At 37.9% G+C, this 15,071-nt stretch overlaps 1 protein-coding gene across 1 annotated transcript in view; it reads right to left on the bottom strand.

Moving 5' to 3' along the window:
- Positions 1-15,071, bottom strand: part of LOC138078766 (ovostatin homolog 2-like) — a 51,912-nt gene that overhangs the window by 1,793 nt on the left and 35,048 nt on the right. The window contains 10 exon segments of the mRNA XM_068971514.1: positions 318-408; positions 2,171-2,295; positions 2,916-3,125; positions 4,799-5,010; positions 6,140-6,305; positions 7,370-7,444; positions 8,126-8,282; positions 8,896-8,977; positions 9,732-9,908; positions 10,866-10,949. Of these exon segments, the coding sequence (XP_068827615.1) occupies positions 318-408; positions 2,171-2,295; positions 2,916-3,125; positions 4,799-5,010; positions 6,140-6,305; positions 7,370-7,444; positions 8,126-8,282; positions 8,896-8,977; positions 9,732-9,908; positions 10,866-10,949 (1,379 nt within the window).

The following is a 15,071-nucleotide window of genomic DNA, read 5'->3' as shown; positions in this document are numbered from 1 at the left end:
TTCCAGAATTCAGTGTTTCGTGCTTTTTCTCTAATCAGTATCAGGAAGTTGCTTTATGGAAAATTCCCTTGTGCATGATGTTTTCATAAACACAAGTCAGAACTAAATTTAAAAAATAGGTTACAAACTATTGGAAATAATGACTTCTAATTGCTATAAATCAAGAATTCATTCCACCACTGTTTAGCAAAAATATGAGTGTGAACTGTGAATGTTTGTTTAAGTGAAGAATTACACAGCTTGGCTTTGCTAACCAACTGTTTCATCAACACATTACTGCTTTTTGGAGGCTAAAAGACTGGGCTTCTCTTACTTACCTCTTCAATGGATGACATGACTGGAGTAAATCCTGATAGCATTTTTACATCAACAAGGACCATGTTGGAGTTATTGTGATTTCCTGTATATCTGAAATTTAAAAACAAAACACTAACTTAGACATCATTTTAGAAGAGTGACTTAACCTTATGGCAAGGATATGAGTATATTGATGCCAGTTGGCTCTAAGCCTGGAGGAGAGGCAAAAGCTGGAGAAAAAACATCTGAAAATAGTCATTCTCACATATCTGGAAACAAGCACAATTAGAGTGATCGTGGCTGAGATGATTCAAAGCAACATAAATTGGAGTAAAGAATGAATGGACCTAATCTCCCCAAATCCTGCTTTTAAGCTTACTTGAGGCTTTAAAGTCAGAACTTATAGACAAAACTTTTAAATTTATATTACACTTATGGTGGCTCAGTGGGTAAAATATGCCTATAATGCTGGAAAAACAAGGGACACAGATTCCATCTTTGGGTCAGGAAGATCACCTAGAGAAGGGCATGGCAACCCACTCCAGTATTCTTGCCTGAAGAATCCCGAGGATGGAGGAGCCTCATGGACTGCAGTCCACAAGTGTGCAGAGTTGGACATGACTGAAGCGACTGCGCACAGCACACATACTTATGTCAGCCTTAGATTCTGTGCAACACTTAGAGTAGGCTCATATCTCAAAAGCAGGATGTGGGCAAAATCATACAACAGACATGCCCCCAAGAGATCTTCTAAGTTATACCCACAACTTTGGATAAAATTGTTGGGACATCAAGTTGAGAGCTGTGTATTATATTATTAGCATTAGTGTTCAACAGATTTTCATTTTGAAATCCTGAGAAAAATCCCCGAAACTAATTTTATTCAATGTTTCTCCACACATTAACCAAGAATAAAACTCTTCGGTACCTATAAATTATATTTTAATTCAAGAGAATTACTTTGCTTTTTTACACTGAAAAATATCTAAAATTTTGCTTTGTGTACAGTTATATTAATGATTAAATAAATGTTAGCAGGTTTTTCTCTTTTTGGCCCACTCATGCTTGTCTTTAGAAAGAAAATTGTATCTCTGTTGTGCAAAACTGACACACAAAAAAGTAGAAGCACTGCTGAAGGATTAATGAGGCAGAAGCTTTCAAACTGCATACAGTGCAGATTATATTTGCATAACTCTAACTTTGATTTAGTTGAAAATGTACTAAATTGTGATGTGGGCACAGAGAGTACCATCAACATGTGATTATTGACATTAATAATATATAAATATCTTTTATACAATTTAAAGATTACTTTCCATTTATAGTTATTATAAAATATTGGCTGTAATCTCCTTGGGTCTATCTTACACCCTCCATGGTTTGTACCTCCCACTCCCCCATCCTTAGATTCCCCCTCCTCCTTCTTCCCACTGGTAATCACTAGTTTGTTCTTTATTTCTGTAAGTCCACCTCTTTTTTGTTAAATTCACTAGTTTGTTGCATTTTTTAGATTTCATATGTAAGTGATATCAGTTGCCATGCCCTCCTCCAGGGGATCTTCCCAACTCAGGGACTGAACACAGGTCTCCCACATTGTAGGTGGATTCTTTACTGTCTGAGCCAGCAAGGAAGCCCTTCATTTAGTATAAGGCCCTCCAAGTCCATTTATGGGCTTCTTTATCCATTCATGAGCTGATGTACACTTAGGTTGCTTCCATGTCTTGGTGATTGTAAATAATGCTACTATGAACATTGGAGTCATGTGTCTTTTCAAATGAGTGCTTTTGATATTTTGTTAGTGTTTAAAATAATTATTTTCTGATGCACCACTTTCTCTCTAACCTGAAAGTTGACATCAAAATGGGACACTTACCTGAGGGTTACTGTCAGGTCAAAATTACTCTGGAATACATCAGAAGAGTTTTTCTTTACTATTTGTAAGGAAAGGGAAAATCCAGATTCCTTCTTAGGTAGTAGCACATTATACCTCATGGTAGCCTAGAAAGGATAGCAAAGTGTAAAAAAAAAAAAAAAAACACATCCATCTATCACTTGAAGCACTTAATGTTTTTTCTTATTTCCATTATTGCTGTTGTTGTTTAGTCACTAAGTTGTGTCTGACTCTTTGCAACCCCATGGACTATAGCTCACTGAGCTCCTCTGTCCATGGGATTTCCTAGGCAAGAATACTGGAGTTAATTGCCATTTCCTTCTCCAGGGGATCTTCCTGAGCCAGGGATTGAACCACTGCCTATCCTGCATTAGCAGGTGGATTCTTTACCACTGAGCCACCAGGGAAGCCCTCATTTCCATTATTAATGCACTTAATTTTATAACTTCATTATCAGGGAATAAGGCTAAATATAATCATTTGATTGTCAGAAGACACAAGAATCTTTGACATTCCTCAAGAAACTTCTCAGTTATCCAGTTATCTTTAAGAGTAGGTAACCTTTTACAAAATAACTTTAGTTTTCAGATGTTGAGTGGAAAATATCAATGAAGGAAAATGTAATCATGAAAACATGCAAGAGTAAAATAGCACTTTGTACATAACTGAAAAGATAGTCTGTGTTTTTTACTGGAAAACACTCATATTCCTCACAGAATTCCATTACCTGGATAAATGCACAACCTTGTCCTTCCACATTTACTGTATATTGTCCACTTGCTTTTGTTAGTTCTGAACGTTGAACCAATAAGTGATTATCACCATTAACCTGGAAAATCTCGTTGAATTCTTCACTGCTTAAGCTGACAGTGACTTGATCATCAGAGAAGATTAAATTCATGTAGCGGGTTATGGCAAGAAGGCAGACGGGCGTATCCTGCACAGAACAGTACAAGCAGCATTCCAAACTCTGTTATGATGCAATGTCAGTCATCATGTGGCCATGAACTTTAAATCAACCCATAGAAATATTTCTGACATGTCAACAGAATACCAAGAAGCAGTATTCTAAACAACAGGGAAAAGATTTTCTTGTGCTAATTGTTGTCCTTTCTTCAACAGATCTTAATTAGATCTAAAAGTCTTCTAAATAATTTTATAATATCCATGTGAAATATTGCTCAATCTTTTCTAAAAATTAAGGTGTTATGTAATTTGGTTGCCATAGATAATGTTTATGCTCAACTGTCTTCAAAGATGGGAAGTCAGAATCCAGAAAGGATGTTGGGAGATTCACTAACATATGGTTTTACTTAGCAACTAAGACTGAAAAAAAGAAAGGAAGGAAGGAAATGATTTTCCTTGTGGGAATAAAACTTGTATTTCTTTGCATTAAATTTTTTGCCTATTAAGGAAGGATATAAGTCATTGTTTTTGATACCCATTTCTTTGGCTATTCATTCATTTGCTTTTTCCAATGTATAGACCACAGAAGTAGGGAGAAATATTACTTCTTGGCTGACATGAAGTAATGGTTTGACCAAAGTATTCTTATTGTCAGGGCTCTTGTGTTTATAACAACCATCCTTTCTAGACTTTCATTCTATTTTTACTGTGTAAATGGAGATATAAATCAGGCATACATTCCCTGAGAGGGGATGTTATTTTATTCATTTATACATAGAAAATTCCTAGTAGAGTTCCTAGTATACAAGAACTGCCCAATAAATGCTTGTTGACTAAATATTGGGTCACCTTTAGAGATGTCGATGGACCTAGAGACTATCATACACAGTGAAGTAAGTCAGAAAAAAAACCCCCAAATATTGTATATTAATGCATACATGTGGTATCTAGAAAAATGGTACAGATCAACCTATGTGCAGGGCAGGAATAGACACACAGATGTGGAGAATGGATGTGTGGATGTGGGGTGGAGGAAGAAGGGGTGGAATGAATTGGGAGATTTGGATTGGCATATATACACTACCATGTGTAAAATAGATAGCGAGGGTGAGATGGCTGGGTGGCATCACTGACTCCATGGACGCGAGTCTGGGTGAACTCCGGGAGTTGGTGATGGACAGGGAGGCCTGGCATGCTGCGATTCATGAGGTCGCGAAGAGTCGGACACGACTGAGCGACTGAACTGAACTGAACTGAACTGAGCACAGGGAGTTTACTCAAACTCATGTTCATTGAGTCAGTGATGCCATCCAGCCATCTGTGATTCATGGGGTTGCAAGAAGGTGGACACGACTAAGCGACTGAACTGAAGTGAACTGAGCACAGGGAGATCGGCTCGGTGCTCTGTGATGACTTAAAGGGGTAGACTGGGGTGGGGGTAGGCGGGAGGTCCAAGACGGAGGGGCTATATGTATACATATAGCTGATTTGTTTCATCACACAGCAGAAACCAATCCATTGTAAAGCAACTAAACCCCAATAAAGATGATTTATAGTAGCAAATACTCCTTGTCTCAGAAGGTATTTCCTACCTTTGGTATTTTTATTATATATATCTATATAATATACTATCTATATTATTATAGAGTGGCAACTGTTGCACTGAACATATTGTGGTTATGTCAGCAGATCCACACCAATCACCTGAGGGGAGGAGAAGCCTCCGTGAGAATTCATCTGTTGGGCAAGCCACTGAACAATCTTACTAGCATAGGTCAGGTCAGGGTTTTTCTGGGAAATGATAGCCAACAGCACATAGCAAGTCTTCTCCATCTCAGCAGAAGGTGCCCGAGGAATAAAGAGTGGAGATGTCTCTGTCTCAAGTTTCTTCGCTTTTCCCCAATATATCCCATTATCTGAGAAGAAAAGAAGAATTTTCACACAGTCCCTATGTAAAGAAAGATGCAAATGTCATCCTTGACCTCTGTTATGGGTTCATTGTGCCCCTCGAAATTCATATGTTCAAGGCCCTACTACCTAGAACCTCAGAATGGAACTGTATTTGGATATAGGGCTTTTAAAGGGGTGAATAAGTTAAAATGAAGCCATTTAGATGGGTCTTAGTACTTAGCCACTAAACAACAACAACAACAACAACAACAACAACAACAACAACAACAACAAATGTATCCTTATCAGAAGAGATAATTTGGACTCATGGAGGGGGCACCAGGAATGCATGTACATGGGAAAAGACATGTGAAGACGGTTAGAGAAGATGGCCATCTACAAACTAAGCAGAATGGCCTCAGAAGACATCATACCCGCTGATACTTTGATCTTGGAATTCTAGCTCTAGAACCATGAGAAAATAAGTTTCTGTCATTTAAACCACCCAGTACAGAGTATTTTATTGGGCTGGTCAAAAAGTTCGTTCAGGTTTTTATGGAAAAACTCAAATGAACTTTTTGGCCAACCCAATATTATGGCAGCCCCAGCGAACTAAGGCAACTTCAGAGAGCAACTTCCTAAGGTCAACGTTTTTGACCTTAAGTTCAAGGCCAAAGTTTCACAAGCAGTTTTTATTATCTGCAGTCACTCCCCTTGATTTTCTTTACTTCACTCACTTGAGAAGAAATGAGCAGAAAAGAAAAAGAGGAAGCTAGAAAATATATAATGTTTTGTTTTTTAAAAAAGTCACTCAGAAATTTCATAAGATAAATAGAAGCATTCTAGAAAAGAGAGGGTTCCTATGTGATTGCTCAGTTTCATCAATTTATTCTTAGGGTCATCTCTATTAAGAAAGAAGTGAAATGAAGTGAAAGTTGCTCAGTCGTGTCTGACTGTTTGCGATGCCATAGACTATAGCCCATGAGGTTCCTCTGTCCATGGGATTCTCCAGGCAAGAAAACTGGAGTGGGTTGCCATTTCCTCCTCCAGGGGATCTTCCCCACCCAGGGGTCAAACCCTGGTCTCCTGCATTTCAGGCAGATTATTTGCCTGAAAGCCCCTCCATTAGCAAAAATGAATAATAATAATACTTACTTAATTTTGTAGCAGATTGATCCAGGGTCCGGAGTAAGGATTCCACTTTCTCCTCTTTTCCAGCTAATGCAAAAGCATAAGCTAGAATTGCAAGGTTGTAGCCATTTCTGACACCATTTTCCAAGGCCTCTTCTAAGCAAAAGAGCCCATTTCGTAGAGTGGGAAACTAGTCAAGAAGAAGAACAATTCATTTTAAGATGATGCTTGAATACTTACTTGTAAGCTTGACTGTTTAAACTAATCATTCTTTATAATGTATATAATATACCCTTGAAGTATATTTTACATGCAAACCTGTTCATTTCTGTACATGTGAATTATATTTTATAAATATCATTAAAATTCATTTTTAATGGATTATCAGTATTTGAAAAAATTTAAGTAGTATGAAAATGGCAATCTCTGTCTGACTGGTTGTATTTTAGTTAATGATGTAAATGTTTTCTATGTGGCAAAGTATACATATTTATTTTTAGACCTAAGATATTTTACACTAATGCCCAAAATAGGAGCTCATATTTCTAAAGATGGTTTTTGAGGTATACCACTGACCCTGAAAATTCCTAGGATCTTATTTCAAGAATAGATTTTGCAATTGGATAATCTGAATTTTGGATTGAGAGGCAGCCAAGATGAGCCACACTTAAGCTGAAAATGTTTGCATACTGAGTTGGTTAGACAAACAGAATATCAGGTTGTAGTTATACTTGGAATAAGAGTTCTTAATCTGAAATTAATAGCTGAACTTCAGGAGATATATGGATACCAAAATGGTATGAAACACTTGTATAAGTGTGCATACATATATCTTCTCCAGGGAAAAACTCAATAGTGTTCATCAAAGTTTCTATGAATCAGAAAGGTCATGCTAGAGGTAAAGAACCTGTCTGCCAATGCAGGAGACCTAAGAGGTGTGAGTTTGATCCCTGGGTCTGGAAAATCCCCTGGAGGAGGAAATAGCAACCCACTCCAATATTTTTGCCTGGAAAATCCCATGGACAGAAGAGCCTGGCAGGCTACAGTCTATAGGGTCTCAAAGAGTTGGACATGACTGAAGCAACTCAGCATGCATGAATAAAAAAATTTTGGGAGAGTTAATTTAAAGAGTGGTAGTGAATTAATTATTCTCTTGATGTTTCACCCAGTCCAGGAATTTTAAATCACTCTGAATCGATAGTCAAATTCATGTGCATTCAGCTGACTGATACTAAAAGACAGTGGGACCCATACAGTGAAATTGAGTCCAGCTTCAAGGAATGCAGCAACGATATAGGCAGTGAGTACAATGTCCTCTTCATCTCCAACCTAAACACAAAGGAACCATAAGTCATATAGGACAGCAGAGCACAAAAGAACAGCTATCCTTCTGAAGGGAAACTAGATAGGAAAGAGACAGTGGGACAAATATCATTAAAAATTTTTTTTTTTTTGGCCACGGTGCAGCATATGGAGATACCAAGTGATATATCTAAATATGGACTGGAAAAGGGAAAGAATAGGTCTATCAAGGACAGACTTCATTCCATTTGCATTTTGACCTGAGGCAAGTGAGGTCCTCGTGCTTTGATTTAAGGAGGTATTGGATCAGTGCTTCATTGAAACAATGTAAATTAGGAGATCCTCTTCCTGAACTGGCTTACCATTCATAAATAGAAATGAATAATGTCTGGCTTCAAATTTATAAACTGTTTCCTCTCTAGGTTCTTTTTCAGTCCCCTCTCACCTGTTCTCAGTTTATCTACTCAAGGAGACCGGTTCTAAGAAAGAACTGAAAACAGTAAGGCAAATAATAGATTCAAGAGGAATTCAGCGTAGGCTGAGGATAACATGCAGGCAGCAGTAATAATGGCTTTGATTTACATACCACAAGCCTATCAAGGCAGCAGCAGGAGTAATATTCATAAGAAGTGTACTCATGTTCTCAAGAGCTGGATAAGGCAGGTAATGCAAAGGAGAAAGGAAAGCTTACTTGTGTGAATCACTCACCTCCCAGGCGTTGCTGAAAAGCTTGCCATCACTTTTAAAGCAGCCATCTATTTTCTGTTTGCTTGCAAGCCAGATCAAGGTCTCCCTTTGAACCAGTTCATCAATGAAGACATATTTCTTCATTCCCGCAAATGTCTTAAAAGTAAGAGCACTGAGCCTGTAAAGCCAATCGTCAGTTAGACAGAAGTTAGATAAGAAAGAAATGATGTCAGCTTCCCATCAGGTCGATCATCACTGATTGCTTTGGGTCATGGGTGGATCTAATCTGGCTGAGAGCGACTGTAACAAGTCTTGATTGACAGCAGTTCTTTCCTTTGGGTCAGTAAATATGTGAAAGTAAGATCATGTAATTTCCAGCACGTTTGCACACAAATTTCTATAGAATCCATCAGATTGTTCATGCATGAAGAAAGAATGGAATGGGTGTAATTAGGTGCTTTGAAACCTTTTAGTTTTTCTTTCCTCAATCTACATGGGGCTCAGAGAGACAGACTGAGATGTGCCATTTACCACAAACTGTGGAAGTATTGGTGGGGGTGTCATTAAATGACCAGACGTCTAAGCAATCTATTATGAGACTTTCAGTACATTGTTGCTTTAAAGTTGGAATAATCAAATATTTTAGTTTTATCTGATTCACCTCTAGGAACTCACTTTGAAACACAAAAGTGTTGCTTTCAAATCCCCACCAAACACAATTCCCCTCAGCCCCTCACAAGTCCTCCTCAGATCATTCTTGTATTATTTAAAATAAAATTTTCATCTCTTACCGTATGCTTCCCTCCTGATTCCTCTGCCAAAACACACTATAGGAACCATCCAAGTTTTTGAAAGACAACTGCTTCTGATAACCTAAAATACAACATGGTAGGAAATTAAGAAAGTTAAAAGAAAAATAATGGTGTAGTAACAGCCCCGTGTTTTGGTATTAGACATAAATGACTAGATGATCATTTCAATTTTAATTTCTGAAACTCAGGTTCTCCATCCATAGGGAGAAAAGATAGCTTCTACCTTATAGGGTTTTAATGACAAGTAAGATATTCCATGTGACTACATCTAACTCAATATTTGTCTGATATTACTAATCATTTATTTTTTTTTCTTGGGGTTATTTTATTTCAGTGTTATTTTTCTGAAAAAAAAAAGAATAAAATAAATTATACTCCTGAACTTTTCTTTGATATCACATTTACAAGATATTTCTAAATACAAAACTAATCACTTCATCTCAATGGAATGCAATTGAGCAAACAAATACAGAAGTTGATAAATGAACTGTTTATAGCTACCATTAATAACAATAACAAAACTCACTAACAAAGTAGCTTGGCAAAATATTAGGCATTAAAAAAACAACTGAGGTCAAAATGTGAAACTGCATGTCTGAATTGTGAAGCCAAATGACCATACAGATACTGAATTCCAAAAAAGCCTCCAAACAAACAAAAACCCCCCAAAATAGAGCTAGGACTCAGAGTGACTCAGTTCTTCAGACATATTTTTTCCCCATAAGACTACCTCATAATAGCAGCTTTATGACATCTTGATATTAGTAATAATTTATTTAATCTATTATAGGCAGAAATTACTTCAATCTTCTCACCATTAGATAAGAAGAATAAAGCTTTAGATTTAACTTCCTCTGTCAGTTGTTTAGTAGATCTCAGATAGTCTAGGATGTAGGTATCAGATGCTAGCAGGGCAATATTCTGTTCTCCACCTCCATAGGGCATTTGGAAAAGATTCTCCAGATTCTGTATTGCAAGTCCTATAATGTCCCCTAAAAACACGACAAACAGAATGTTACTGTTTGTTAAACTTGGCATCTCAGCATTAATGATAATATGTGGAAGGAAAGAACATTTTAAAATAGGTCTAAAAGATGGAAACAAGGAATGTTTTCATGAAGTAGTTCTAAAGAAGGTGAAGTAAAAGAGGTTTCTGGTATGAAAAATGTTTTGGAAAATCTCCTATTACCACAGAGAGAAGGAATTTAAGAAAGTGTGTTTGTTCACTTGATTGCTTGCTGGTTTGGTTTTTTGAGAAGCTGACCCTGTGAATTATACAATGTAATCTATCTCTTTCCCCAAAATGTAGATGTGAATAATAGACAAAGAAATTTGACTTCTCTGGAACAGTTTTATCCATTACTGAGGAAATTTCCAGCATTTTTAAAAAAGTATACTCTGATCTCCAAAGGTATACTTAATATTTCAGATGGACAGGCTATAACAGGACTCTTTGTTTTCTAAACACCAATTACCATTCAGCAGAAAAAATATCTTCTAGGGACATAGATTTTTTAAAAATTTATTTTTTTATTGAAATATAACTGCTTTACAGTTTTGTGTTACATGAATCAGCTCTTAATATATGTATACATATATCCCTTCCCTCTTGAGCCTCCCTCCTACCCACTCCCGCATCTCACCTTTCTAGGTCATCACCGAGTACTGAGCTGAACACTCTGTGCTGTACAGCAGGTTCCCACTAGCTATCTATTTTACCCATGGTTGTGTACACTCTCTCAGTTCATCGCACAAGGACATGGATTTGAAAATGGTGCTGTAAGTCCTTCAGATCCCATGCAGAAGCAAACATAGATCATCCTCAACAATAATTCCCTTCAATTGACACTGTAAGAAAAATCTCTCCACCCTTTTAAGTTTTTTTTTTTTAAGACCACCTCAACTAAGATTTTCAAATCACTGTGAAACAAAAAAATTAACCAACTTACCCACAACAGTGAAAAAGGCCCTGGTTGATCCTTCTATGACATCATTTGTCAAATTCAAATCTACCTGCCTGGAGACTTTGGTGCCTGTAAAGAAAAAATATCAATAAAACAAATAATGTTTGGCTTTCTTTCATAAACAATAGCAGGTTTATGGAACAAACATATTAGGAAATATATTCCATTATTTATATTTATTTTATAAGTTGGTTGTTTTAAGAGATGAACTTGAGGTTTTGATCTAGTTTAGAATAACAATACATTTAGAAAATGGTATATAAATCTGGAAGTTAGAGATGGCCTCTATTCTCTATCAGTTTAGTGCCTGAACTACTTACGTATGAAAAATAAAAGTAAAAACTACTGATTGTGACATATGGAACATTACACATGAAAGGTAAAACTTGAAGAGTCTTACTAGGCATTAAAATCAAATCATCAGGAATCCCCTGGCAGTCCAGTGGTTAGGACCCAGTGCTTTTACTGCTGGGACTCGATTTGATCCCTGGCTGGGGACTAAGATCCTGCAAGATGTGCAGTGTGGCAAAAAAAAAAAAAAAAATTTACATTAATAAGAAATTAAAAAAAAATCAGATCATCATCAACCACATAAAGCAATACTCATGAGGCCCGTAAAACTGGCTATTGAAGGGCAGTAATTTTCTATTGTTGTTTCATCCCAGGAGTACAGAAGCAAAGATTACATTATGGACTGTTTACATTATGTGCTGTTTGGGCATAATCTTGACTTCCCACTGCCCAAAATTGTGCAACACTCACCTGCAAGATGAGCTCCACCCACCCCACCCCTGCAAAAATTCACAAGATGAAAGAAGTAGGCTGAGACAGATTGATGTCATAGATGGACAACAAAAAATAACCTCATAAATATCCTTTATGTTTGCTAAAATTATACAATGAAGACTGGGCCTGAAATAAAATAATCCTCCATTGGATATTCAGAATAAAGTCACTGAGGTCCTCAGTATAGCAATAAAGTAGAAGAAAAGAAAATAAATAGACCTGTGGACAAATTTCCTTTAGGATTAGTTTCACCATATAGAATATCCTACAGCACTTGGGAATCTGCTCAATATTACATGGCAGCCTGGATGGGATGGGAATTTTGGGGAGAATGGATACATGTATATGTATGGCTGAGTCTCTTCGCTGTTCGCCCGAAACTATCACAATGTTGTTGATTGGCTATCAGTTCAGTTCAGTCATTCAGTCCTGTCTGACTCTTTGCGACCCCATGAATCGCAGCATGCCAGGCCTCCCTGCCCATCATCAACTCCCGGAATTCACCCAAACTCATGTGAATTGAGTCAGTGATGCCATCCAGCCATCTCATCCTCTGTCGTCCCCTTCTCCTCCTGCGCCCAATCCCTCCCAGCATCAGAGTCTTTTCCAATGAGTCAAGTCTTCCCATGACGCGGCCAAAGTACTGGAGTTTCAGTCTCAGCATCAGTCCTTCCAATGAACACTCAGGACTGGTCTCCTTCAGGATGGACTGGTTGGATCTCCTTGCAGTCCAAGGGACTCTCAAGAGTTTTCTCCAACATCACAGTTCAAAAGCATCAATTCTTCAGTGCTCAGCTTTCTTCACAGTCCAACTCTCACATCCATACATGACCACTGTAAAAACCACAGCCTTGACTAGATGGACCTTTGTTGGCAAAGTAATATTTCTGCTTTTTAATATGCTGTCTAGATTGGTCATAATTTTCCTTCCAAGGAGTAAGTGTCTTTTAATTTCATGGCTGCAGTCACCATCTGCAGTGATTTTGGAGCCCCAAAAAATAAAGTCTGATACTGTTTCCACTGTTTCCCCATCTATTTCCCATGAAGTGATGGGACCGGATGCCATGATCTTAGTTTTCTGAATGTTGAGCTTTAAGCCAACTTTTTCACTCTCCACTTTCACTTTCATCAAGAGGCTTTTCAGTTCCTCTTCACTTTCTGCCATAAGGGTGGTGTCATTTGCGTATCTGAGGTTATTGATATTTCTCCCAGAAATCTTGATTCCAGCTTGTGTTTCTTCCAGTCCAGCATTTCTCATGATGTACTCTGCATATAAGTTAAATAAGTAGGGTGAAAATATACAGCCTTGACGTACTCCTTTTCCTCTTTGGAACCAGTCTGTTGTTCCATGTCCAGTTCTCACTGTTGCTTCCTGATCTGCATACAGATTTCTCAAGAGGCAGGTTAGGTGGTCTGGTATTCCCATCTCTTTCAGAATTTTCCACAGTTTATTGTGATCCACACAGTCAAAGGCTTTGGCATAATCAATAAAGCAGAAATAGATGTTTTTCTGGAACTCTCTTGCTTTTTCCATGATCCAGCAGATGTTGGCAATTTGATCTCTGGTTCCTCTGCCTTTTCAAAAACCAGCTTGAACATCAGGGAGTTCACCGTTCACATATAACTGAAGCCTAGCTTGGAGAATTTTGAGCATTACTTTACTAGCATGTGAGATGAGTGCAATTGTGGGGTAGTTTGAGCATTCTTTGGCATTGACTTTCTTTGGAATTGGAATGAAAACTGAACTTTTCTAGTCTTGTGGCCATTGCTGAGTTTTCCAAATTTTCTGGCCTATTGAGTGCAGCACTTTCACAGCATCATCTTTCAGGATTTGAAATAGCTCCACTGGAATTCCATCACCTCCACTAGCTTTGTTCGTAGTGATGCTTTCTAAGGCCCACTTGCCTTCATATTCCAGGATGTTTGGCTCTAGATGAGTGATCACACCATCGTGATTATCCAGGTCATGAAGATCTTTTTTGTATAGTTCTTCCGTGTATTCTTGCCACCTCTTCTTAATATCTTCTGCTTCTGTTAGGTCCATACAATTTCTGTCCTTTATCGAGCCCATCTTTGCATGAAATGTTCCCTTGGTATCTCTAATTTTCTTGAAGAGGTCTCTAGTCTTTCCCATTCTGTTCTTTTCCTCTATTTCTTTGCTTTGATCACTGAAGAAGACTTTCTTATCTCTTCTTGCTATTCTTTGGAACTCTGCTCAGATGCTTATATCTTTCCTTTTTCCTTTGGTTTTTGCTTCTCTTCTCTTCACAGCCATTTGTAAGGCCTCCCCAGACAGCCATTTTGCTTTTTTGCATTTCTTTTCCACGGGGATGGTCTTGATCCCTGTCTCCTGTACGATGTCACAAACCTCAGTCCATAGTTCATCAGGCACTCTATCTATCAAATCTAGGCCCTTAAATCTATTTCTCACTTCCAATGTATAATCATAAGGGATTTGATTTAGGTCATACCTGAATGGTCTAGCGATTTTCCCTACTTTCTTCAATTTAAGTCTGAATTTGGTAGTAAGGAGTTCATGATCTGAGCCACAGTCAGCTCCTGGTCTTGTTTTTGTTGCCAGGATAGAGCTTCTCCATCTTTGGCTGCAAAGAATATAATCATTCTGATTTCGGTGTTGACCAGCTGGTGATGTCCATGTGTAGAGTCTTCTGTTGTGTTGTTGGAAGAGGGTGTTTGCTATGACCAGTGCATTTTCTTGGCAAAACTCTATTAGTCTTTTCCCTACTTCATTCTGCATTCCAAGGCCAAATTTGCCTGTTACTCCAGGTGTTTCTTGACTTCCTACTTTTGCATTCCAGTCCCCTATAATGAAAAGGACATCTTTCTTGGGTGTTAGTTCTAAAAGGTCTTGTAGGTCTTCATAGAACTGTTCAGCTTCAGCTTCTTCAGTGTTACTGGTTGGGTCGTAGACTTGGATTACCATGATATTGAATGGTTTGCCTTGGAGACGAACAGAGATCATTCTGTCATTTTTGAGATTGCAAGTACCACATTTTGGACTCTTTTGTTGACCATGATGGCTACTCCATTTCTTCTGATGGATTCCTGCCCACAGTAGTAGATATAATGGTCATCTGAGTTAAATTCACCCATTCCAGTCCATTTTAGTTCGCTGATTCCTAGAATGTCGATGTTTACTCTTGCCATCTCTTGTTTGACCACTTCCAATTTGCCTTGATTCATGGACCTGACATTCCAGGTTCCTATGCAATATTGCTCTTTACAGCATCAGACCTTGCTTCTATCACCAGTCACATCCACAGTTGGGTATTGTTTTTGCTTTGGCTCCATCCCTTCATTCTTTCTGGAGTTATTTCTCCACTGATCTCCAATAGTATATTGGGCACCTACTGACCTGGGGAGTTCCTCTTTCAGTATCCTATC

This window comes from Capricornis sumatraensis, chromosome 4, assembly GCF_032405125.1.
Source record: "Capricornis sumatraensis isolate serow.1 chromosome 4, serow.2, whole genome shotgun sequence".
Taxonomy (NCBI): Eukaryota; Metazoa; Chordata; class Mammalia; order Artiodactyla; family Bovidae; genus Capricornis; species Capricornis sumatraensis.
The sequence above is the reverse complement of the archived record's forward strand: the minus strand, read 5'-3'. Positions and strand labels throughout refer to the sequence as shown.